The sequence below is a fragment of the Cervus elaphus genome, chromosome 26, assembly GCF_910594005.1.
Source record: "Cervus elaphus chromosome 26, mCerEla1.1, whole genome shotgun sequence".
Lineage (NCBI taxonomy): Eukaryota > Metazoa > Chordata > Mammalia > Artiodactyla > Cervidae > Cervus > Cervus elaphus.
In genome coordinates this window covers 32707557-32733936 of record NC_057840.1, presented here as the reverse complement: position 1 = coordinate 32733936, position 26380 = coordinate 32707557, and the positions used below count along the sequence as shown (strand labels likewise).

At 37.7% G+C, this 26380-nt stretch overlaps 1 protein-coding gene across 3 annotated transcripts in view; it reads right to left on the bottom strand.

Moving 5' to 3' along the window:
• The window catches only part of TAB2 (TGF-beta activated kinase 1 (MAP3K7) binding protein 2), an 82050-nt gene that overhangs the window by 8014 nt on the left and 47656 nt on the right, over positions 1 to 26380 (bottom strand). For all 3 annotated transcript variants that reach the window (XM_043887976.1, XM_043887977.1, XM_043887978.1), the window contains one exon: positions 20070 to 21570. In XM_043887976.1, coding sequence (XP_043743911.1) covers positions 20070 to 21570 — 1501 coding nt within the window. The remainder of the gene's footprint in view (positions 1 to 20069; positions 21571 to 26380) is intronic.

Below are 26380 nucleotides of genomic sequence, written 5' to 3'. Positions count from 1 at the left end.
AAAATTTTCAAGAAGCTAAAAAATAAGGAAAAGGCTATATATATTCAGGCCATTCAGTCCAGCAGTGTATTATAGAATCTGAATTAGGGTGTGGGGTGCGGGGAAGCTAGTTAGGCTCAAGTACTTTAAAATTAACTTTAAATGGTAGGTAATTTTTCTCAACAAAAATCTGACACTAATACAATCCACAGGTATCTCCCTCTGTAATTCTCCTTTCTTACTTATTGGAAGAAAAAGAGTATTAGGGGAATATGTCTCAAGTTTTAAAAACCATGACTGATTCTTGGTGTATCTTATCTCTCATTTTAATATATATTCTAAAAACGCAGGGAGGTGTTTTGGAGGTACACATGTTCCTGATAGAAAACTCACTGTGTCTTTGTGTATCCATAACCACCCCAAGATTGTTTTGTCAGGTTTTTATTAATTTGGTTTATTTTACTTGAATTGCAAAATTTTAAGCCTCTACTTCCAAAACATAAGAATTGTGCATTAGGCTTTATTTTATTCTCTTAAAAGAAGATGAGGAGTGGATTGTTAATTTCTGAGTGGGACAGTAAGAGGAGACAGACAGAGACAAGAAGTGGGAACGAAGGGTGAGGCAAAGGAAAACCACAAGAACATAACATACTTTCCTTCATTTCTAAACTCTGATGATCTACCAACAAGTCTCAAATGCCATTAGTAAGACATGTGTTCAAATTAATGACTATTTAAAAGCAGTATTTCTTAAAAATTAATGGAGATTATCTCCCTAAAAGCTTTTCCCTAAATATACAAAACAAAAAAAACTTTAAAACACACATTTATTAGTGGTTCTAATGACTAAATGATAATTTATATTTGTACTGAGTTAGAAAATAAGACACACATTTGTGATATTATTCAATATTACATGAGGAGAGGGGATAAGAATAGATTTTCTGAGAAAATGATTTATATGCTGAGGGCAGAGAGAGAACCTCTGAGTGAGGAATTACTGTTAACAATTAGCTCTAGGCTGGTGATTTCCTTGAGGTAACCAGCAGAAGCAAATGCAAACTGCTCTGGCAACCTACTTCCAGTACGGAGCGGCACCTACTATGGAATCCAAAAAGGAAAAATCCTCAATGAAGAGAAGCTCTCAGCAGGAAAGTATGACCGAGCAAGAAAACCATCTACCATGAGAATCAACAGCCCAAGAGGAGCCCCTTAAAACTTGGTTATATAATAGTTTGAAAGAAGCTATGGAAATATCTGTTTAAGATGATTATAATGATTACAGAAGAATATAACAAAACAATAAGACACCGTGAACAAGTTTTGGATAAGTACCATAAACAACCTCTAGAAGTGGAAAATAGCCATTGAAACAGTCAACCAAATAGATTAAACAGTAGATTACACATAGTCCAAGACATATTTAGTGACCCAAGAGATAAATCTAAGAGTATTCTCAAAATGCAGAGATAAAGTGATGGGAAACATAAAAGAGGGGTTAAAAGATCTGAATAAATATAAAAAGGAGTTCTAGAAGGAGACAATAGAGTGAATGGCAAAATTTGAAGAGAAACCTGCTGAAGAAATGAAATAATATTCCAGAAGCTAATGGAATAATTAATTCACTTAATCAAATTACTGGAGTAGGGATGAACAGATAAAGTTGGGGGATTTTACAAACCATGGACTGCTCCTAAAGAAAGAACTACTAAAGATGTTTTTTGACATGGAGGACATTAATACAAGAGGAAGGAATAAGATAATGAACGTAAAAAAAGTTCTAACTCTGAAACAAAGGAAAAAGACCATGGCAGTGGGTGGGGAGTCAAAGACTGTTTAAAAGAAAGTAAAACTAAAATGTTAGAGAATAACAAGAAACTTTGGAAATACGAAAATTAGATGAAAAGCATTCTAAAGTTTTAAAAGTGTTTATACAGAATATTCTCAGTTCAGTTCAGTTGCTCAGTCGTGTCCGACTTCTTTGCGACCCCATGGACTCCAGCATGTTAGGCTTCCTTGTCCATCACCAACTCCCGGAGCTTGCTCAAACTCATGTCCATCGAGTCAGTGATGCCATCCAACCATCTCATCCTCTGTCATCCCCTTCTCTTCCTGCCCTCAATCTTTCCCAGTATCAGGGTCTTTTCCAATGAGTCAGTTCTGCGGATCAGGTGGCCAAAGTATTGGAGTGTCAGCTTCAGCATCAGTCCTTCCAATGACTATACAGGACTGGTTTCCTTTAGGATTGACTGGCTTGATCTCCCTGCAGTCCAAGAGACTCTTAGGAGTCTTCTCCAACACCACAGTTCAAAAGCATCAATTCTTTGGTACTCAGCTTTCTTTATACTCTCACATTCATATATGACTACTGGAAAAACCCCATAGAGAATCCCATGAACAGTATGAAAAGAATATTCTCAAATGTTGCTAAACCAATTATACATGTTAAATATCTAGGGATAAAGATGAAGAGTACATGAGAAAGCTAAATATAGTTTCTAAAAGAACAAAAGGAGAAATAAAATTTGATTAAACTTAAGATAGCAGGAAAGGAGGAAAGTGGAAAGAACTAGAACATAAATAATTCCAAATATATCAGTAATCATAATAACTGTAATCTAATTAAATGAATTTGTTTAGATACAAAAGATCTACAGCTGCATTGCTGTTTTCAAAAAACACTTAAAATGTAATTTGCTAATCCATTCTTTTAATATATTGAGAGCCTATATAACACGTCAGGATTGTTGTAGCCACTCAGTAAATCAATGAACAAGACAGGTAAAAATCCCTACCCTGCTGGAGCCTGGAAATACAGGTGTGTGATGTATGTGTGTATCCCAAGATAAAAGCTCTAAAAAAGGGGTCAGCAAACTATGGCTCAAGGGCCCAATCTGGCCATTGCCTGTTTTGTGAACGAAGTTTTACTGGAATATAGCCATGCTCACTTGTTCACCTATTGTCTATGTCTGTTTTTGTTACAACTGAAACCACGTGGCTTGTAAAATTCCACATAATTTAGTATTTCGCTGTTTATCAGATCATATGGAGATGGAATGAATGGGGACCCAGCACAGCACAGAAAGGCTGAAAATGAAAGGACGAAAGTAAAGTAAACTTTGCACTCTAGGCAGCACTCTAAGAGATGCAAAGTAAGAGCAGCCACTGCTAGCGACATCTGAAAACTGGGAGGAACTAAAAAGGCAATGACAAAACCCAGACCTACCTCCACTCCTGCCTAAGCTGACTCAACACTTCACCATATCCTGACAGGAAAAACGTATTCTAGTTTCTGGATGTAAAGGTCCCGGTTTCTTCTGATTTTTTTACATATAGTTTTTGGCATTCAATAATAATAAAAGAAAAAAGTAATAACACACAGAAAAGTGAGAGAAAAATTCAACGAATCACCAGTCAATGGAACCATATTCAAAGATGACCCAGATGCTGAAAGTAGCTGGCGGGAAATTGAAAAATAACTATGACTGAAGCTTCCTAGGTGGTACAGTGGTAAAGAATCCTTCTGCTAACAGGAGACGCCAGAGACTCGGATTTGATTCCTGGGTCAGGAAGATCTCCTGGAGAAGGAAATGGCAACCCACGTAGGTATTCTTGCCTGGGGAAAATCCCATGGACAGAGGAGACTGGCAGGTCCCAAAGAACTGGACACGACCGAGCAACAGAACACACACACAACATGTTGAAGGAGTTAGGTAAAAAGATGAACAACATGTAGGAATTGATGGATAATCTGAGAGGAGAGATGGAAATTATTAAAGAAGAGCCAAATATTGGAAATAAAATATGGTATCAGAGATAAAGAATTCTTTCAACAGGCTTACCAGCATGCTGGATACAGAACAATAAAGAGATTACTTCAGTTGAACACGAAGAAAAAGAGGGAAGAAGAACAAAGCATCCAAAAGGTGATGGGCAACATGAGTCTATAATATACATGTAATTGGTGAAAGAAATGGAAAAACAGTAGACGTATTTGAAGATAATGGCTAAATAGTTCCCAAGATTAATGAAAGACAATATATCACAGATCCAATAAGCCCAGGAATCTCCAAATAACATCAAAACAAAACAACACCTAGACATATAATAAGACTGCTGAAAAACCAAAGATACAGAGGAAATCTTGAAGGCTGATAGAGATACTTTAAAATTGATATACCAGGCAAATATAAAACTGAAATAAAGCCAGTGTAATAATACTCATTTCAGGAAAAAAGCTGAGTGAGAGAAGGTCAATATTCAGTTCAGTTCAGTGGCTTAGTCGTGTCTGACTCTTTGCGACCCCATGGACTGCAGCATGCCAGGCCTCCCTGTCCATCACCCACTCCCGGAGTTTACTCAAACTCATGTCCATTGAGTCGGTGATACCATCCAACCATCTCATCCTTTGTCATCCCCTTCTTCTGCCTTCAATCTTTCCCAGCATTAGGGGCTTTTCAAATGAGTCAGTTCTTCGCACCAGGGGGCCAAAGTACTGGAGTTTCAGCTTCAACATCAGTCCTTCCAATGAATATTCAGGACTGATTTCCTTTAGGATGGACTGGTTGGATCTCCTTGCAGTCCAAGGGACTCTCAAGAGTCTTTTCCAGCACAATTCAAAAGCATCAATTCTTTGGCACTCAGCTTTCTTTACAGTCCAACTCTCACATTCATACATGACTACTGCAAAAGCCATAGCTTTGACAGGATGGACCTTTGTTGGCCAAGTAATTTCTCTGCTTTTTAATATGCTTTCTAGGTTGGTCATAACTTTTCTTCCAAGGAGCAAGTGTCTTTTAATTTCATGGCTGCAATCACCATCTGCAGTGATTTTGGAGCCCCCCAAATAAAGTCTGTCACTGTTTCCACTGTTTTTCCATCTATTTGGCATGAAGTGATGGGACCGGATGCCATGATCTTAGTTTTCTGAATGTTGAGTTTTAAGCCAACTTTTCCACTCTCCTCTTTCACTTTCGTCAAGAGGCTCTTTAGTTCTCCACTTTCTGTCATAAGGGTGGTGTCATCTGCATATCTGTGGTTATTGATATTTCTCCTGGCAGTCTTGATTCCAGCTTATGTTTCATCCAGTACAGCATTTCTCATGATGTACTCTGCATATGAGTTAAATAAGCAAGGTGACAATATACAGCCTTGACATACTCCTTTCCTGATTTGGAACCACTCTGTTGCTCCATGTCCAGTTCTAACTACTGCTTCTTGACCTGCATACAGAGTTCTCAGGAGGGAGGTCAGGTGGTCTGGTATTCTCATCTCCTTAAGAATTTTCCACAGTTTGCTGTGATCCACACAAAGGCTTTGGCATAGTCAATAAAGCAAAAGTAGATGTTTTTCTGGAACTCTCTTGCTTTTTTCTATAATCTAGTGGATGTTGGCAATTTGATCTCTGGTTCCTCTGCCTTTTCTAAATCCAGCTTGAACATCTGGAAGTTCATGGTTCATGTACTGTTGAAGTCTGGCTTGGAGAATTTTGAGCATTACTTCATTAGCATGTGAGATGAGTGCAACTGTACAGTAGTTTGAACATTCTTTGTCACTGCCTTTCTTTGGGATTGGAAGGTCAATATTAGTAGGAGATAAAAAACTGATTAAGAAAAAGATATAGTAAGAGAGATGAAGGAGTCATAGTTACTGAAGGTATTATTATGGGGATGTTTTAAAGTTACAGAGTAACTACTTCAGAATGTTTCTTAAACAGAAAAAATACTACATCTTCGGGGATTCACAAAGAAACGGGGTTCTGCAATGGCTGAAGATACGGCTCACCCTTGGGATTAAAGGTAGATACCACCTGTGACAGGCTGAAACCCTAAAGTCAGTCCACTGTCTTAGAACTTATCTAAGAGGTATTTCTTTTCAGTGAAAACAAAGTCTTGGAGCAGACTTATGACTATATTAGAAATAACAATATGCAGACTATTCAGGATCTTTTAAGTATGTCCATTAATTACAAACTAAAAAATGCTCTGGAAATAGTATAAGAGAGACATGATCTCAATTTCTCTAGTAGCTGCCTGGACTTCTAAGTGTCTAGTTCACTTTTCAAATGTGGTTTGGTTTATAATAGCCAGGACATGGAAGCAACCTAGATGCCCATCAGCAGATGAATGGATAAGGAAGCTGTGGTACAAATGTGGTTTGGGAGTTTTAGACAGGAGTCTGAGAAAGATGAATTACAAAGTAGTATCAAGGTGAATTTCTAAAAATCACAGAAAATTCATCTAAAGCTAAACTTTTTCTCCAGTTGTGGTTTTGTCTACAATTTTAATCTTCACTGTAAAAATATTACACAATACATATTCACTAAGAAACATTACTAAGACTCATAATAAAGAAGAATGATTATAACGTTTACTTATGAAGACACTTTTGCTTTGATCCATCTCTCCTAAATGAAGGAGTTGGGTATTGACTGGGGAGAAAGAAATATGGCAATTATACTTCCAGCATCCAAAAGAAGCAGACAGCTTAGAAACAGTCAGAAAGGGTGACAAAATGATGGCTGCAGTTGTAGGGTAAGACTAGAACAGTTCACCTCTGTTATAGGAAAAGACTGTGAATAGGAATCTGAGGAAATCCCTTAGACTGGCTTTTTGGGTTTTTTCCCCCTTTCGTTGGCATACAACAAAACTGCTATAAACAAAATATCAACCACACCTACAGGTGAATTAAGTTCATGCACAATGTAGTGATATGTACTTGTAAACAAGGAGGGGTGATCTGTTAAACAGACTCCAGTGGGTAAGCTAAGGAAAAGATCCTCTCCATTCCTGTCAATTATTGACATTTAGACTAATATGGACTTTAAAAGTCAAATACAAAGAATCAATTATACTAGAGAGGATTTCCAGTTAAAGGTGACTGAAAGTGAAAATGAAACTCGCTCAGTTGTGTCCGACTCTTTGTGACCCCATGGACTATACAGTTCATGGAATTCTCCAGGCCAGAATACTAGAATGGGTAGCCTTTCCCTTCTCCAGGGCATCTCCCCAACCCAGGGATCGAACCCAGGTCTTCCACATTGCAGGTGGATTCTTCACCAGCTGAGCCACAATCTTCTGCCTTTTGAAACCTCATGAAAATTACAGAGGAATAAAATGGATAGAATCCAACAAAGGTAAACAATAGGAAGAAGGCAATTAGTGGCAAGAGATTTCAACAAGTTTCTGGAAGACTGAAAGCAGATGAAATGGAACAGACTAATGGAGGGCAGAGAAAGCTACAGACTCATGACAAGGAGGGTCCTGCAAAGAGGCAGCTAATTTGCCACTCAGAAACCTAAAAGAGGCTCCTGGAGAATGCAAGTAAATAACAAAAGGCAGAAGTGAGGGATGGACCAGAAAAGGGGGCTTAATTTCAAGTCTCTGGATAGAACAGTCAACCTCTCCCCATCCTATGGAATCTTAAGCACAGGATGCTTAAGCATAAGCAACCTAAAGACTTTTTAGGTTGCTGACACTTCAGAAAGGTGGCTCTCTGATATGCTAATTCTACCAAGGAAATAAGGGATATACTTAACACTTCATATAGTGATTTCTTTAGTTTTTCCAAACTTAACTGTCTAACCTGCCCTTTTAAATAGACAAAAAAAGGAGGAGGAATAACAGAGAAAATTATACTCAGTACTTCTTAAATCTTCTTTCAGTAAAAATTAAGTTTTAATTAAGTTTTAAGCTTACAACTCCCTCTGGTGGTTGTTAAAAATAAACAAGTAGAATCTCTATAAACTAGTAGAATCTCTTTAGAGACTCAAAATTAAAATTGGTAGCGTGTACTGAGGCAGTCATTTGTGTTCTTCATCAAACACTTCTGCCTCTCTGCTTTCCAGGTATATGTAGAAGTGCGCCTCCTCATCCTCTCTGAATTAAGGGTGGACTTGTTCTTTCCAAAGAGTAACACGTGTCCAGGCAGAAAATTAAGGAGTCAGAGCTAATTTGCATATGTCCTTTGTCTGCCTGAACAATCATGGAAGCACAGAGACGGAGCTTCCCTTAACCTGGTACCTGAGTGAGGGTGATGTAGAACAGAGCCCACCAGCTAATCTATTTGTCAAGTGAGCTAGAAATAAACCTTTGTTGTTTAAAGACACAGTTTGTTAACAGCAGCATAACCAAGCCTAAATGATACATCTATCAAAAGTAAAAAAATACAATATCCTTTGACACAGCAGTTTCCTACTCCTGGTAATCTCTTCTGCCAACATATCTGGGTGTGGTTAAAATTTTCATGCATAAAATTTTTACTGCAGCAGTTTGTAAAAACAAGACCCTAGGATCTATCAAAAAAGGAGTGATTAGAAATTATGGTACAAAATACTACATAGTCATTTTTAAAAGAAGCAGATCTGCAATTCCTGACTTAGAATACTCTCAAAGAGACAAAAACAAAAGCTCTGATAAAAAGAGAAAGTAAACTATGTTTCATTTGTATTAAAAATGTATAAATATATGTATGCTTCATATACAATTTCAATTTCTAGAATACAAAATGAACTGCGAATAGCTATTGGTTGTCTGGTGCAGAGAACTTTTCATTATAAATCCTTTTGGTTTGCTTACATTTAAAAAAAAATATCAAGTATATTTAGAAAAATATTTTGGTGTAATCCCTGTAGAATCCCAGCTTGTAGAAGCTGACAAGCTGATTCTAAAATATATATGGAATAGCAGGAGACCTCAAATAACCAACCTAAAAAAAAACAAAGTAGAATGTACACACCGCAATTTCAAAACTTACTATAAAGTAACAACAATCAAGGCAGTGTAGTAATGGCATAAGGACAAACATATAGACAAACAAACAAAAAAACTGAAAGTACAGAAATAAACCCATCTGTTTATGGTCAACTGATTTTCTATAAAGGTCCCAAGGCCATTCAGTGAGAAAAGTCTTTTCAACAAATGGTACTGGGAACAGATAACCAACAAGGACCTACTGTATAGTACAGGGAACTCTGCTTCAATATTCTGTAATAACCTAAATGGGAAAAGAATTTGAAAAAGAACAGATACAAGTATATGAATAGCTGAATCATTTTGCAGTACACCTGAAACTGACAACATTGTTCACTCCAACATAAAAAAGGAAACTGATGGCAGAGGAGAAAATTTTGCAACAACAACAACAAACCGAAGTGGTGCTGGGACACCTGGACTGCCACATGCAAAAGAATGAAATCTGGACACTTATGTCATAGCCTTATATAGAAGTTAACTCAAAGTAGATGGGAGACCAAAATTTAAACTCTAAAACTAAAACTCTAAGGAGTAAATCCTGATCACCTTGGATTTACCCAGTGATTCTTAGATATGACACCAAAGATATGAATAATGAAAGGAAAGAGGTAAGTTAGACTTCAGCAAAATTAAAAACTTGTGCTTCAAGTACACTTACCAAGAAAGTGAAAGGATAACTCACAGAATGGGAGAAAACAGTTGCAAATCACATAAGGGACTTATAACCAGAATATACAAAGAACTCATACAACTCAGTAATAAAAACAAATGACCTAATTAAAAAATCGGCAAAGGATATAAACTGGCATTTCTCCAAAGAAAATACAGAAATGGCTCAATATCATTAGTCATCAGAAAAATGTAAATCAAAATGAGATACCACTTTACAGCTACTGGGATGGTAAGAATCAAAGAAAACAGCAACTGTGCTAGAGGATATGGAGAAATCAAAGCCCTCATACACTGCTGGTGGGAATACAAAACAGTGCAGCCATGTTGGAAAACAGTGTGGCAGCTCACTCCTCAAATGGCTAAACGCAGAGCTACGGTAGCACCCAACAATTCTACTCATGTGTATACTTACACTTATGTGTATACATACGTCCACATAAACTTGTACACAAATGTTCACAGCAGCATTATTTACAATAGGCAAAAGTTAGAAACAATCTAAATGTCCATTAACTGATGAATGAATAAACAAAATGTAGTGTATCTATACAATGGCAGAATGCACCAGAAAAAGGAATGAGGTACTAACATACGTTATAACTTGGATGAGCTTTTAAAACATTATCCTAAGTGAAATAAGCTAGTCACAAAAGACTACATATTATGTAGTTCCATTCATATGAAGCATCCAGAATATGTAAATCTACAGACAGGAAGCAGATTAATGACTACTTATGGCTGAGGGTAGGGGTGATGTGATAGGAGGTGACGATAAAGGGTACTGAGTTTCTTTCTGAAGTGATGAAAATGTTCTAATATTGGTTGTGGTGATGGTTGCACATATGTGATTATACTAAAAATCACTGATTTGCACACTGTAAATGACAAACTTTATCTCAATAAATGTTAAAATAATGACTAAAATTTTTTAAAGCAAAAGAATATTTGTACATGCTGAAATAAAATGATCTTAAGATACATTAACCAAAATTGTATATCATATAGCCCCACACAGTATGTTTATGTTATACATACTGTACAGTATATATATACAATTCCTCACATATGTATTTATACACACTCATATATATATAAATACATATTTTTTCTTTCATAAAAGAACTTTTTATGAAAGCTTCATAAAACTTTCATTAAAAAAAAGTGTGAGGCAAAGACTGTAATTATAAAGGCAAGGAGGATAAAGAACTGATAATGGAGATTTCCTCAGATAATTAAATGGTGGGCAGTCATCAAGACAGTGTGGTACTGGCACAAAGACAGAAATATAGACCAATGGAACAGAATAGAAAGCCCAGAGATAAATCCACGAACCTATGGACACCTTATCTTTGACAAAGGAGGCAAGGATATACAATGGAAAAAAGACAACCTCTTTAACAAGTGGTGCTGGGAAAACTGGTCAACCACTTGCAAAAGAATGAAACTAGAACACTTTCTAACACCATACACAAAAATAAACTCAAAATGGATTAAAGATCTAAATGTAAGACCAGAAACTATAAAACTCCTAGAGGAGAACATAGGCAAAACACTCTCCGACATAAATCACAGCAAGATCCTCTATGACCCACCTCCCAGAATATTGGAAATAAAAGCAAAACTAAACAAATGGGATCTAATGAAACTTAAAAGCTTTTGCACTACAAAAGAAACTATAAGTAAGGTGAAAAGACAGCCGTCAGATTGGGAGAAAATAATAGCAAATGAAGAAACAGACAAAGGATTAATCTCAAAAATATACAAGCAACTCCTGCAGCTCAATTCCAGAAAAATAAATGACCCAATCAAAAAATGGGCCAGAGAACTAAACAGACATTTCTCCAAAGAAGACATACAGATGGCTAACAAACACATGAAAAGGTGCTCAACATCACTCATTATTAGAGAAATGCAAATCAAAACCACAATGAGGTACCATTACACACCAGTCAGGATGGCTGCTATCCAAAAGTCTACAAGCAATAAATGCTGGAGAGGGTGTGGAGAAAAGGGAACCCTCTTACACTGTTGGTGGGAATGCAAACTAGTACAGCCACTATGGAAAACAGTGTGGAGATTCCTTAAAAAACTGGAAATAGAACTGCCATATGACCCAGCAATACCACTTCTGGGCATACACACTGAGGAAACCAGATCTGAAAGAGACACATGCACCCCAATGTTCATCGCAGCACTGTTTATAATAGCCAGGACATGGAAGCAACCTAGATGCCCATCAGCAGATGAATGGATAAGGAAGCTGTGGTACATATACACCATGGAATTTTACTCAGCCGTCAAAAAGAATTCATTTGAACCAGTCCTAATGAGATGGATGAAACTGGAACCCCTTATACAGAGTGAAGTAAGCCAGAAAGATAAAGAACATTACAGCATACTAACACATATATATGGAATTTAGAAAGATGGTAACGATAACCCTATATGCAAAACAGAAAAAGAGACACAGAAATACAGAACAGACTTTTGAACTCTGTGGGAGAAGGTGAGGGTGGGATGTTTCAAAAGAACAGCATGTATACTATCTATGGTGAAACAGATCACCAGCCCAGGTGGGATGCATGAGACAAGTGCTCCGGCCTGGTGCACTGGGAAGACCCAGAGGAATCGGGTGGAGAGGGAGATGGGAGGGGGGATCGGGATGGGGAATAAGTGTAAATCTATGGCTGATTCATATCAATGTATGACAAAACCCACTGAAATGTTGTGAAGCAATTAGCCTCCAACTAATAAAAAAATTAAAAAAAAAAAAAATTAAATGGTGGGAAGGTTGGGCAAAGGGAGAGGTCAAGGGTCAAAAGGAGACATTTTTATTGTACCTTCCCTTTTAGGCATTAAATTTCTTTTACCATATGGATATGTTATTTTCATTAATACTTGTTTAAAAGTTCAGCTTAATATAGGAAATAACTTGCTAGTAGGCAAAACTCTTCACAAATGGAATGTACTACCTCAGGTGGTAGCCTGTTTCTCAGAAGGTACCCAAGAACAGGATGAATTCACATTTGATAGGGTCCAATTGCTGGATGGGTAAGTGGACTGGATAATGTCTGCTGCAGAGTTCTAGATGATGTTTAGAGTCTCTTCCAATCTTGAGATTTATTCCAACTTAAAAGGTGGTTAGTCTTAAGACTGGGAAGAATCTATGAGGAGTAGGCCATTCTTTTCTCCGAAAGAAAAAAAAAATTCTTTAATGGTCTGATGTCAAGTAATTACTGAGTTAATTTAACATGATCTCAATGTTAACAAAGCAAGTCAATGTTTAAAAAAACAAGGCATTTCCAATTAGCAGATGAATAGTAGTTAAAGTGCAAATTTTAAAATTTAATTAGTTTTTAGTTCTTTTTGAAAAGAGTATCTAACACCCCCAATTTTTGTCATGATTAGCATTTTTATTAAATCTTGTTAAGTAGAAAGGTGCTGTGGTTTGGAGGGAAATATTGCTGAAAAAATGACAAGGAATGAGAAGTTCCAAGAAGCTAATTTTCATCTCATAAGTTTTTTTATTTGTATTTCTATTTTAGGTTCAAAGTCAAAGCTACTGCTTTTCAATATAATAGGACCATAAATATAACTGGAGAGTATTAAAGTATCATAAAAATGATTATAAGAAAAGTTCAATACCATAGGCGTTTTCTGTATCGATAATGGAGAAGAAGTCAATCTGGCAGCAATGTTAGTTTGGTAAGAGCCTCGGGCAACTATAACAAAATACAGAACACAGGCCAACCCTTTCCTCCCCTAATCCCCAATGAAAACTGGTTTGAATGAGTGGAGCATTTGTTCTCCACACTTACATAAGTTGCCAGTGTTAAAAAAAGCATACGTTTATGAATGGGAGAGGACATCAGAAAATCTCAGAATATAGTGAATGATGAAAGTGCTTATTGATTCTTTTCAGAAGTTAGGTAAAGTCAGGAGGTATGACTCAAGGAAGGAAATGGAGCTATCTGGCCAGTAATCTTACTACTGGTAAGCAATTTTCACTTTAATATTTGTTTTTCCTAGCAAGTAAAATAAGAATCTACTGCATGCTGACAAGACTTTGAACTGAAATTTCTAACCTGAATTTGTTTTTTCTATTTGGGACTCATTTTTGTCTCTGATTCTTATAGTGGTTTAAGGACTCCAGTATAATTTATTTCCTTCACAGGGGGCGGTAGTGACTGACTTGGTGCTGAGATGAGCAAGGTCCTGACTGCAGTCTCTGTGTACTTCTTGTCTTTTGAAGTAAAATGCTGACTCAAGAGTTAATGACTGGGAAATGTGAAGATGCAGAAACAGAATAGCTGTTGGGCTAGGGAACTGGTAATAACTGAGACTACAACTTGGCCATATAACACAGTCACCAACTCTTAGTTTTCTGAAAGATAGAGATAAAGGCCTGACAAACATTCCTAAGTTGTTTACACAGGAAGGACCACACTTCAGATGAAAACTGCTGACTACAAGAACACAGATCTTAGACTAGCTGAAATCAGAAGGCTAATATGATACTTGAAACTTCACCCTAATGCCAACCAATCGAAGAACTGTCCATGAGGTCATCAGCCCTGCTCCTTGAACACTATAAAACTCCCTAACCTTCCAGGGTGGGTCACATGGTCATCAGGGAACTAGCCCACTGTGGCCTCCTTGGCCTGGCAAAGCAATAAAAGCTACTCTTTTCTACTTCACCCAAAACTCTGTCTCTGGGTTTCTATTAGGCACTGGTGAACAGAGGCCAAGTTTCAGCAACAGTTTCATTAACTGTCCTCCTTCCCTCTCATTCTACAACAGAGAATTATACAGAAATTCTCATCTTTGAAATTTTTATTGTAGTATATATTTCAAATGTTAAATGGTAAGTTAAAAATAATGCATTTCGGTTACCAAGTTATTGATTCATGTTCTCTCCTCAATTTGAGAAAAATATTTTCCTGTGGTTCTAGTACTTGGATCAACTCTTTTTTCTACTCTGAAACAGTGTTACAGGAGCTTTAGCAAGATCAATTTCACTGCAGGAAGCAGGGACATTTATTTTCTCTTTATTACCCACACCACACAAATTAAGAGTTCAGAAAAGATCCTTACTTAAAGACCAATGTTATTTGGGTCACCTCATTTACTGCAGGGCAAATGGTAAGGCATTACACATGCATAAGTTAACAATGCAAGAGATGCATTGTGTAGGAAGGAACAGTCCTTTGATTTGACTGGATGATACATAAGTCTCGGTCAACACCGTTCCATGGTAACTAGAAGGAAAGCGAGATAAGAGGTCGAAGAACAGCCGCCCCACTGAGGTGCACACGTGCAGATAACACAAGGGTACACAGCCATACAAGTGTTAGGAAATTCCATATGTATGCAGGTATGCGTTAAGGAAAGTGACCATGTTTGTCCCAGCTGTCTGAAGGTGATTAGTAAAGAGAAATAATCATGGGAAACCCTGCTTTTTTGGGTAGGATTTGAGTTCTCAAACCAGATCCCTTATTCATTAGCAATTTATTTTTCTACCTTCAAGTGTCTTTATAAACTGCTTCCTACCCCTACCCAGGGTGTTCCTTTATTGTTCCAAGTTATTTCTAATTATATCTACATATAATCTATGTGTGACTTCTTTCCTAATAGCTGCCTTTATTTCTTTTTACTAAGTCATCTTTCAGCTCCATGCTTCTCCAACTGAGGCCTATATGGTACAGCAGGGCTTATACAAAGGCACAAGGTAAACCTGCGCCACCTTCTCAGAGGGCTCACTTTGAAAATCTGAAAAGACATTATAGTGCTTGGGCTCTGTTAACTGCCTAGATGAGACTCTTGATGCTGCTACCTGCCCTTTGTATAGGTATTTAACCTACCTGTTCTTAAGCATTTTAAGTTGAAAATAGGAATATTACTAGTATCTACTTTATATTTGGTTACGAGAAATAAATGGGCTTTCAGAACAATGCCTAACACATAGCAAGCTTTCAGCAGGTATTAGTTGTTGTTATGTATCTTAACATATTGCACTCATCTTACACGCTAGTAAAGTAATGCTCACAATTCTCCAAGCCAGGCTTCAGCAATACATGAACCATGAACTCCCAGATGTTCAAGCTGATTTCAGAAAAGGCAGAGGAACCAGAGATCAAATTGCCAACATCTGTTGGATCATCAAAAAAGCAAGAGAGTCCCAGAAAACATCTATTTCTGCTTTACTGACTATGCCAAAGCCTTTGACTGTGTGGATCACAATAAACTGGAAAATTCTGAAAGAGATGAGAATACCAGACCACCTGACCTACCTCTTGAGAAACCTGTATACAGGTCAGGAAGCAACAGTTAGAACTGGACATGGAACAACAGACTGGTTCCAAATAGGAAAAGGAGTACGTCAAGGCTGTATATTGTCACCCTGCTTATTTAACTTCTATGCAGAGTACATCATGAGAAATGCTGGGCTGGAAGAAGCACAAGCTGGAATTAAGATTGCCGGGAGAAATATCAACAACCTCAGATATGCCAATGACACCACCCTTATGGCAGAAAGCGAAGAAGAACTAAAGAGCCTCTTGATGAAAGTGAAAGAGGAGAGTGAAAAAGTTGGCTTAAAGCTCAACATTCAGAAAACTAAGATCATGGCATCAGGTCCCATCACTTCATGGCAAATAACAGATGGGGAAACAGTGGCTGACTTTATTTTTCTGGGCTCCAAAATCACTGAAGGTAGTGGCTGCAGCCATGAAATTAAAAGATGCTTACTCCTTGGAAGGAAAATTATGACCAACTTAGATAGCATATTAAAAAGTAGAGACTTGACTTTGTCAACAAAGGCCCATCTAGTCAAAGCTATGGTTTTTCCAGTGGTCATGTATGGATGTGAGAGTTGGACTATAAAGAAAGCTGAGTGCCAAAGAACTGATGCTTTTGAACTGTGGTTTTAGAGAAGACTCTTGAGAGCCCCTTGGACTGCAAGGAGATCCAACCAGTCCATCCTAAAGGAGATCAGTCCTGGGTGTTCATTGGAAGGACTGATGTTGAAGCTGAAACTCCATTCCTTTGGCCACCTGATGTGAAGAGCTGACTCATTGGAAAAGACCCTGATGCTGGGAAAGATTGAGGGCAGGAGGAGAAGGGGATGACAGAGGATGAGATGGTTGGATGGCATCACCGACTCAAAGGACATGAGTTTGGATAAACTCTGGGAGTTGGTGATGGATAGGGAGGCCTGGTGTGCTGTGGTTCATGGGGTTGCAAAGAGTTGGACACAACTGAGCGACTGAACTGATCTGATCTTAACATTATTCACTTCCCCCTTGAGCAAATGTAAGCAAAGATGGAGAGACAGGAAATACTGGGGGGTGGATTCAGATAGGGATCTCAGAAATAGTCTCATTAAAAGGTGACTTTGAGTAAAGACCTGAAGGAACTGAGGGAGTTAACTGTGTATTCAGTGAGAAGAGAATTTCAGACAAAGAGACCAGCAAGCACAAAGGCCCTAAACGTATGCCTTCTAAAGTTTAAGGGGAAGAAGTATGAAGGCCAGCAGGGCTGGAACAGAGTGACTGAGGTGGTGAGTAAAAGTAAGAGATGAGGGAAAGCCAGTGGATCTCTGAAATGGAAAGATGGTGATCATGTGCAGATGAGTCATACGATCTGACTTAAGTTTTTCAAACTGTATTCCTGTGGATGCTGAGTTAAAAGACCCTAAGAAGGCAAGGGTGAAAGCAGGTAGGCTACTGCAATAATCCACTTGAGAGAAGATGGTAGCTCAGACCAGAGTGGTGACAATGGATGGGGGTGTCAAGAAAATTCTTGATATACTTTGAAAGTTAAAGTTGACAGGATTTAGTCAAATTAGATGTGAAATGTGAAAGGAAGGAAGGAGTCAGTGGTGCTTCTGAAGTTTCTGGCCTGATTAAGATGTCATTAATGGAGATAGGAAGAGTAAGCTGGGTGCAATGTAAGACGTTTTTTCAGACACAGTAAACTTGGATGCATTAAATGGAGATATTAAGGAGATAGTTAAATAAATTTCTTGAAATTCAGGAAATAAATCCAGGCTAGAGTTACAAATTTTGGAGCATTTGTCATAAAATTTAAACTTATGAGGCTGATAGAGATCATCCAGTGAACAGTAAAGACAGAAAAGAGAGAAAGTCCAAGGACTGAACTTTGAGGATTTGATCTCACTTCTTTGAACAAAGAAGTGAAAAAGCAGAGAGATGAGGGAGAGCCACCAAAGAACAGAAGGAGAGGTGCAGTCCCAGGGTGGTGTACTGTGGTAAGTCAGGAGGGCAAAATGCTTCACGGAGGAGAGGGTGCTCGCCTGCAGCAAACACTAGCGATTCAGGTCAAGGAAGACGAGGGCTGAAAGAGCACGGGTTCCCAGTGATGCTGTCTGTCAATGACGGCCCTGCCGGGGGCAGGTGTGCTGCAGCGGGGAAAACCCTGACTACAGAGCAGGCTCAAGAAAGAAGGGGAGAGAAACTGGAGACAGCAAGTTTAAGCAACACTTTATTTTCACATACCAGTCAATATATGAGTATCTTATGTCTACTTCAGTAAAAAATTCCCCTTATCAGGTTATCTTCATAAAAACAATTATAATCTGGGAGGGCGGGAGGGCAGAGATACAGGTGAGGAAGATTAAGAGGTACAAACTTTCAGTTATGAAATTCTCAGTCACAGGTATGAAATGTACTCTGGGGGAATGTAGTCAACAGTTATGTAATATTTTTGTAAGGTGACAGATGACAACTAGACTAATGATGATCATTTTGAAATGTACAGTAATAATGAATCACTATGATGTGAGTGCCAGGAATTAAAACAGTGCTGTAAGTCAATTACACTTCAAAAGCAAACAAATAACTTAAGAGACATCAGATATGTGGCTATCAGAGGGGAGGAGAGAAAGGGGAGTTAGATGGAAACAGTCAAAAGGTACAAATTTCTAGTTATAAATACTAGGAATGTAATATACAATACAGTAAAGATTAAAAAAACACTGTTACACATTGTAAATGAAAGCTGTATAAAGAGTAAATCTCAAGAGTTCTCATCAGAAGGAAAAAATATTTAAAAAATCTATTTCTTTAATGTTGTATCTATATGAGATGACGGATATTCACTAAACCTACTGCGGTATCATTTCATGATGTGTGTAAGTCAGATCATTATGTTGTACACTTTAAGCTTATACAGTGCTGTATGTCAATTATATATTAATAAAATTGTTAGAAAAAAACTCTCCATTTAAAAATTAGCAACTATCCAAACATAGGAAATCTACTTTGATGGAAAGAGTAGAAGAAATGACTTTGGGGGAAGAATAGGAATTAAGTATCAGTGGAAAAACATGGTGTTATATTAAAAATCACTTACTGCCAAAACTAAACAGAAATGGCTCCAGTTTAGTCACAGATATATGGAACGTAAAGTCTCAGCACAATTTCTAGAAAATTAGAATAACCTACAGAGCTTTAAAACACATGTGCACAAATGCACACATATGCTCACATGCACCTAGGCTTTACCATTCAGAAGCTCTAATTGAGCAAGTCTGGGGCTGAACCTGTGCAATTTTATGTTTTGAAAGCTTCAAAGGTGATTACAGAATTTGAACACACCACAGCCCAGCATGGGTTGAAAATCACTAGAATATAATTGTTCAAAACAAACCAAACCAATCAGACTCCTCTAAGAAAGTCAGCAGTGAAATCAGTATTTTTAGAAATTTTAAAAAGGACAAGTGGTACTAGTAGTAGTAGGAGGCTATTTACTGCATGGGGGTGACTATGTAGTATTTTCCAACCTATAATACTGAGAACAGTTTATCAGGGGTATAGATGATTATGATACATCCTTACTCTAAAGGACTCTGGCTAATTTACAAAACCTGTGTCAATACTGAAGAAACAAACACTTATCTTCTTTTTTTATCTAACTGAATTTAATAGCTTCCTATTGAAGATTAAATAACTTAAGAGGTCAGATATAATATAAATGCTCTCCAATTGAATATAGATGTAATTTAGTATTATGCCAATATTAACTAGTCTATTCCTGAAAAGCATAATCAAGTGAGATAGATTTGAAACTCTTATTCACAATTCCAAACAAAAAGACTGCATTAACAGATGGTTAAGGGAGGCTGAAAAGAAGAAAAAGAGAAATTTGAATCCTGTTACTGATACTTTTGAGTTATTCAAGAATGCATAGCGATTTAGACTTTGATACAAAATAAGGCAAAACCGTATTAGAACAATGAAGAACAGAGGATTCTTCTGGCCAAAGACGGCAGAGTTTGCTATACTAGTTCACTAATCTCTTATTAAAATGTATGTTTTTATGAATTTTTATTTGCAGAAAATTTAAAGGGAAAGTCAGCATCACTACAGGTGAAAACAAACTTTTATGAATATTAAGAAAACAACCAAATCAAGAGGTGATTATTTGGAACATCTGATAAGGCTATCATTCAAGCTTCAATTTATAACATAATAAAACTAATATATTTAAAATTTATATGAATATTCTCAAAAGTTCTTAAGATAGTATTATTTTGGACACTTACAACATAAAATAATGATACCGATACCCACTTCTGCAGTGAAGTCAAAAGTACACCAATTAAACCCAGAACGGAAAATGATCCCATGGCAGTATTTTTATTACCTTGTGTGTAGGCAGCATCATCAGATCCCATACTCAACTTCCGTGCTTCACTTATTCTATCCACATGTGCTAAAGCGGGGTCCGTGAGGTGCTGAATATTCTCTGTTTCTACATAATGATCAGGATGGTTTAAAAGGTTTGTAAGTTCAAAGGTAGGGGACACCACCCCTGGTGAAACTGCAGGGGGTTTATTGGGAGAAACTGTAATTTTGAAAGTATATTTTGTATTGGGTTGAGTGACCACTACTCGAGGAGAAGTTGCAGAGTTATTGCCTATTGCTCGACTTTTGGGAGGGTGGTGATGAATAAAGGCAGGACCCATGCTCACTTGCCCGGACATATTCCTGGAGGCAGCGGATGCTCCAGAGTTGGTGGATATGAAGAGAGTGGGCTGATTTCGTATGACCTGCTCATCTCCTGTGGCAGCATTCGCTGATATATAGACCTTAGGTTGACTACGGGACATCACCTCATCAGTATTTGGGGGACTGGCAGCTATGTAAACAGTGGGCTGGTTTCTGTTTAAGGTCTGGCTGTTGACTGAAGAGGAACTGCTGGAGGTTCGAGGTCCAGAAGAACGCAATTTCGAAGAATTGTTTCTTTGTGGGGGTTCAAGTTTGATTTCAATCTGGTTTTTTCGAGGTCCTGTTGAAATATTCTGAATGTTATATTGGCTATGGGCAGAAGACTGTGAGCTACCAGACGAATGAATCGTGGGTGGTTGTGGAGTCGTAGGTGAACTGATGGGCATATAGACATGAGAGGTCTGGTGGCCTTGCTGATTCGGCTGCTGGGCTGAGGTATGTGGCAGAGGATTGGATGCAGGATATGTAGTCCAGGGACCAGGTTGTGAAGGTTGATAAACTTGTTGAGGGTTCATGGGATTAAACTGAGATACCCAGCCAGAATGCTGTTGTGTCTGTCGAGTTGTACCACTAGGAGTTGTAATGTAGGGCCTAATATAGATAGAATTTCCCTGTGGACTGTTAAGTACAGGTGGAGGTACACCATGTATGTGCAAAGAAGTAGGAGTATTACGACCAGTCTGGATATTTGGGGCTAACGTTACCATAATGGGATTAAATCTTGGAGTCTGTGGAGAAAGGTTAGATGTTCCTTTGCTGCCTAAGTGAAATCCAAGGTGTGGTGCTGAATTAGAAGCACTGGATGCACTGGACATTCCAAAAACATTAAAGCCTTGAGGAACTTGAGCTGGTGCTGTCTGTGGCTCCTGCTGAAACAGTTCATTATTGGACTGACCACCTTGAAGTTGTCCGTCACTAATGCTGTGCGTTAGAGTCCTGCTCCCATTCATTCTACTTCCCTCTCTTCCATGGTGGTAAACATTCTGTGACTGCAAGTCCAAGTTGAGAGAAGTCATGTGATTGCGTAGACCAGAAATTCCAGAATCATCCGAAAAATTCAAGTCTCCTTCACCATAAAGATACCTTGTACTCTCCTGAGAGAGAACTGCACAGCAGGCATCCAGGTTATTATTATTCTATAAGACAAAATAAAAACAGCTTGTGTTAACCAGAAGCCAATGCATATACTCTTATTGCTATTAAAATATTACAAGATTAATCAGAGATTAGTTAGTACAATTATTACAGATACATTTGAGTCTTTTTTCTTGAGAAACTAATATTAATGCAAATAGTTGAATTAAAAATTCTCATTGTTGGGACGTCCCTGGCGGTCCATGGGTTAAGACTTCATCTTTCAGTGCAGGGGGTGTGGGTTCAATCCCTGGTCAGGGAGCTAAGACTCCACATGCCACTCGGCCAAAAAACCAAAACACAAAACAGAAACAATATTTTAACAAATTCAATAGATAAAAAAAAATCCTCATTACTAAAGTAATGGTAAGTTCTCTAACAAACAATAGCCATAATCGGAGTTATTACTGTAGTAGAAATAAAGAAAGGGGACAACAGAGGACAAGATGGCTGGATGGCATTGCTGAGGCAATGGACATGAGTTTGAGAAAGCTCTGGGAGATGGTGAAGGACAGGGGAGCCTAGTGTGCTGCAGTCCATGGGGTTGCAAAGAGCTGACATGACTGAGCAACTGAACTGAACTGAACTGACTGATTTACAGAACAGATTCATGCAAATATTGTAACACTGCAACTTAATAAAAAATGCAGTTTGAATGTTGAACAAAATATAAATACTCAACTTAAGCATATTAGTTAGTTCAGTCGCTCAGTCGTGTCCGACTCTTTGTGATCCCATGGGCTACAGCACGCCAGGCTTTCCTGTCCATCACCAACTCCTGGGGCTTGCTCAAACACATGTCAATCAAGTCAGTGATGCCATCCAACCATTTCATTCTCTGTCGTCCCCTTCTCCTCCTGCTTTCAATCTTTCCCAGCAACAGGGTCTTTCCTAATGAGTCAGTTGCCCAAAGTATTGGAGCTAGCTGTATAATTAATACTTTGCATGTTCATGTGCTATGTATAATTCTTTCAAACCAATGACCTTTTAAAAACTATTTTTTGTGGTATTTAAGTTAAAAAGTTCTAAAATTCATAACAAAGGAGTCACAATTCCTTATGTGCTTCCTCTTTAGTGTTAAAAACAAACAAACCACATACGTATATGTATGTAATATAAGCTCAAGGTAGCCCCCAGAGTAACTGAGTTCACATCTTTGCCTTTAGAGAGCATCAATAATTCTACTCCAGAGAAATGAAAAAAATAAAAGCAAACCAAAAAATGACTGGATTGTTTCTTAAGAAGAGACTGACTAACCACTACTCACAAATTATCCATAAAAATATTTACTGAACACCTACGATGTGTACAACATTCTGTTTGGGACTGTGGAGGACTCAAATGATGTATAAACCCAGACTTTTCCCTAGAAGAGCTTGCAACTCAATTAGGAAGACAAAATATGGATTTGTGAAAAAGTAACATTTTAAAAACATGAACATGTGCTAAATAATAAGTGGTACTGAAGTTCAACAGAGAGTTAATATTGTAGACTACTGTAAAAAGGCTACTGTAAAAAAGGAATATCCTAGGCTACTGTGTTAATGAGGAGGTACAATCTCATTGATTTCCTTAGTATATGGAGGACCTGAATAGGAAAAAAAGCATTCCTAGTGAAGGGAATGGCATGAATAAATACAGACATAAATGTGACAGTAAGTAAAAGTATGTTCTAAACAAAGTGATTGGAATAGATCTGGCAGGAGTTAAAGGTTTCTATTGGAAATTCTGTGGAAAAAACTGTTAGAAAAGCAGATTGGGATTAAATAATTCACGATTTTGAAAAATGAGTCAGTCACACTATGGAGTTTGGGCTTTAATATAGGAAATGGGAAGAGCCAATCAACATATGCTAACAGAGAAGTGAAGACACAAAGGGTCTCTGGGGAAGATAAAGAACTCCACTGATACTTAAGATAAAGAGGAGAGGGGAAACTTTTTGACAAGAAGATCAGTTAGAAGACTGATTGTGAAAACAAATTATGAAAGACTACAAATAGTCTTTCCCTGAAAAGCTTCCCTGATAGCTCAGTTGGAAAAGAATCTGTCTGCAACACAGGAGACCCCAGTTTGATTCCTGGGTCGGGAAGATCCGCTGGAGAAAGGATAGGCTACCAACTCCAGTATTCTTGGGCTTCCCTTGTGGCTCAGCTAGTAAAGAATCTGCCTGCAATGCAGGAGACCTGGGTTCAATCCCTGGGTAGGGAAGATTCCCCTGGAGAAGGGAAAGGCTACCCACTCCAGTATTCTGGCCTGGAGAATTCCATGAATGGTAGAGTCCATGGGGTCACAAAGAGCTGGACACGACTGAGTGACTTTCACTTTCACTTCACAAATAGTCAACACAATTGGGCTATAAGGGAGAAAGAGAATTCAAGGAGAACTGAAAGACTAAGAGCCTGACAGAAAGGGGAATTTTAGAGATAAAAGGATGAATAGTCAGGTTAAAATGTCTACAGGTGATTTGATATGACGTAAAACCTTAGTAGAGAAAATGGTACTAAAAGGCATCTCCAAGTCTTGTTAAGAAACGGTAGTTCACAATTTGAATAGGTAACACAAAAGAAAAGATTAGTGAGCAAGGTTGGACTTTTTCCCCTCTTAAACCAACAGTTCACATCTTTCATGCCATAAAAATCCTTTTATCCTACACATAGCTCTGAATTAATATACACTAGTTTTTCAAAGAAAATTTAAAAATTTATCACAATCTTTATCAACTGATTACTCCTTATCATAGTAAGACCATATCTTTTGCCAAACCTAACTGGTGCTTTTGCTTCAAGCTAAGTGTATTGTTATTCCCAGTAAATTCTTCTCCCTTCTAAGGCACAAAAGACCTCATCTTCTCATCTTTTTGCTAACATTCCCAAATTAAAATGCATATTCCATACTAAATCCAATTCCACACTTCCTTTTCAAAAGCTGACATCCGTATTTACAAAACCTTTTAATTCTCTTGAGCTCTCAAAAATCCCTAATTCTTTATAATCTCTCATTACTTAGTATTAATACATCCTAGTACCAGCTACGCCATAACTCACAAGTCCTTAGATTTTTTTACTCTCTACAGACATTACTTTCTTATTAGCAAAACCATAAAAGAGTTCACAGGGACTTTTATAAGGCTACAATAGGATAAAAGGAAATATACTTTTTAAACATTTTATTTCAGAAAAGTTTAAACACATATAAAAGCACAGTAAATATCACAAGTGAAGTGAAGTGAAGTGAAAGTCGCTCAGTCGTGTTTGACTCTGTGTGACCCCATGGACTATACAGTCCATGGAATTCTCCAGGCCAGAATACTGGAATGGGTAGCCTTTCCCTTCTCCAGGGGATCTTCCTGACCCAGGAATCGAACTGGGGTCTCCTTCATTGCAGGTGTATTCTTTACCAACTGAGTTATCAGGGAAGTCCAAATATCACAAACTCTCCCATATTCATTATCAATCTTTATATGGCAAATCTTTCTTCACCAATTTATCTGCCCCAGCTGCTCCCATTAAGCTAGATCAAGCCTGACACTGTTTTGTTTCCATCTGTAAATACATCAATATGTATCTTAAAACATAACCGCAAATGGCATTATCATATCCTAAAATAATCAGTACTTAATATCACATAATATGCAAGTAGTATTAAAGTTCCCTGTCTTGTAATATCACATAACATTCAAATAAGTGTTACAGTCCCTTGTCTTGCAGGTATTTTTTTTAGTTTAAATCAGGATCTGAGCAAGGTTCACATATTTAATTTGGTTGATATGCCTCTTAGATGTCTTATAATAAAAATTAAGCCTCTCCTCTTCCTATAATTTTCTAAGTCATTTGTTTTTTGAAAAATGGGTCATTTGTCCAGCAGAATTTCCCATCTGGAGTAGCTGACTGTACCCTTGTGGTATGACTACTTCCTGTATTTCACTGTAAACTATTTCACAACAGGTGTGCACAGGTTCATGCACACACGTTTTTGGCAAGTCTCGTTGTAGGCTTTGTTTCTTACTGTATCTCACAGGAGGCACAATAATATATCTGCCTGTCTTTTTGTGACCTTAAGGCTGATTGGTAGGTTCTGATGTCACAGCTTGATCCAGCTAATGACTTTTAGCAGTCAGGGATCGTCACCGTCGAGAAACTTTATTAGGGGATGCAAAAGGATAGTATTCCAATTAAAAGATTCCTTCTTCATGTATTGAGCTGCAATTCTTCCTCAAAGAATTTGATCTTTTCAACTATTACTTTTTGCACAGAAGAGGCAGGATAAATAAATTCTTCCTCTTTACTGGTTTTTAGAATAATGAATTGGTGCCCTAGCAACTTCCAAAGGTGACACATTTTCAGTATCATGATAAACTCCTGTATCTTTAACATTTTGATATGTGTCAAATTGTCATTTATGGTCATTATATCCTATCTTTAGGCTAGTGGGAAAGATTCCACATTGGCTCCAGTGTACCTGAGACATAAGCCCAGTAGCCTTTCATAGCTTCCTTGCTTTCTAATATGACAAGACATTCAAGATCACCTTGTACAGCTCTTATCCCAGAAGTAGGATCATCTGTTTCTCAAAGAAGCCCTGGTTACTTTAGTGGGAAATGGTACAGGACTCCATTAAGTGTATCAAAAGAAGTGGGGTGAGTTTTTAAAAGGTTGAAAGTCACTGCTTTTTTGTACATATACAAATCTGCATTCTCTTCAAAATTACAGGAGAATCTGAATGGTTCTTTACAGTTCATCTTTCATTTTCCCCCAAGCTTCTTGCATAGACAATATCAAAGTATGCACTATAATCATCCTTCTCATACTGATT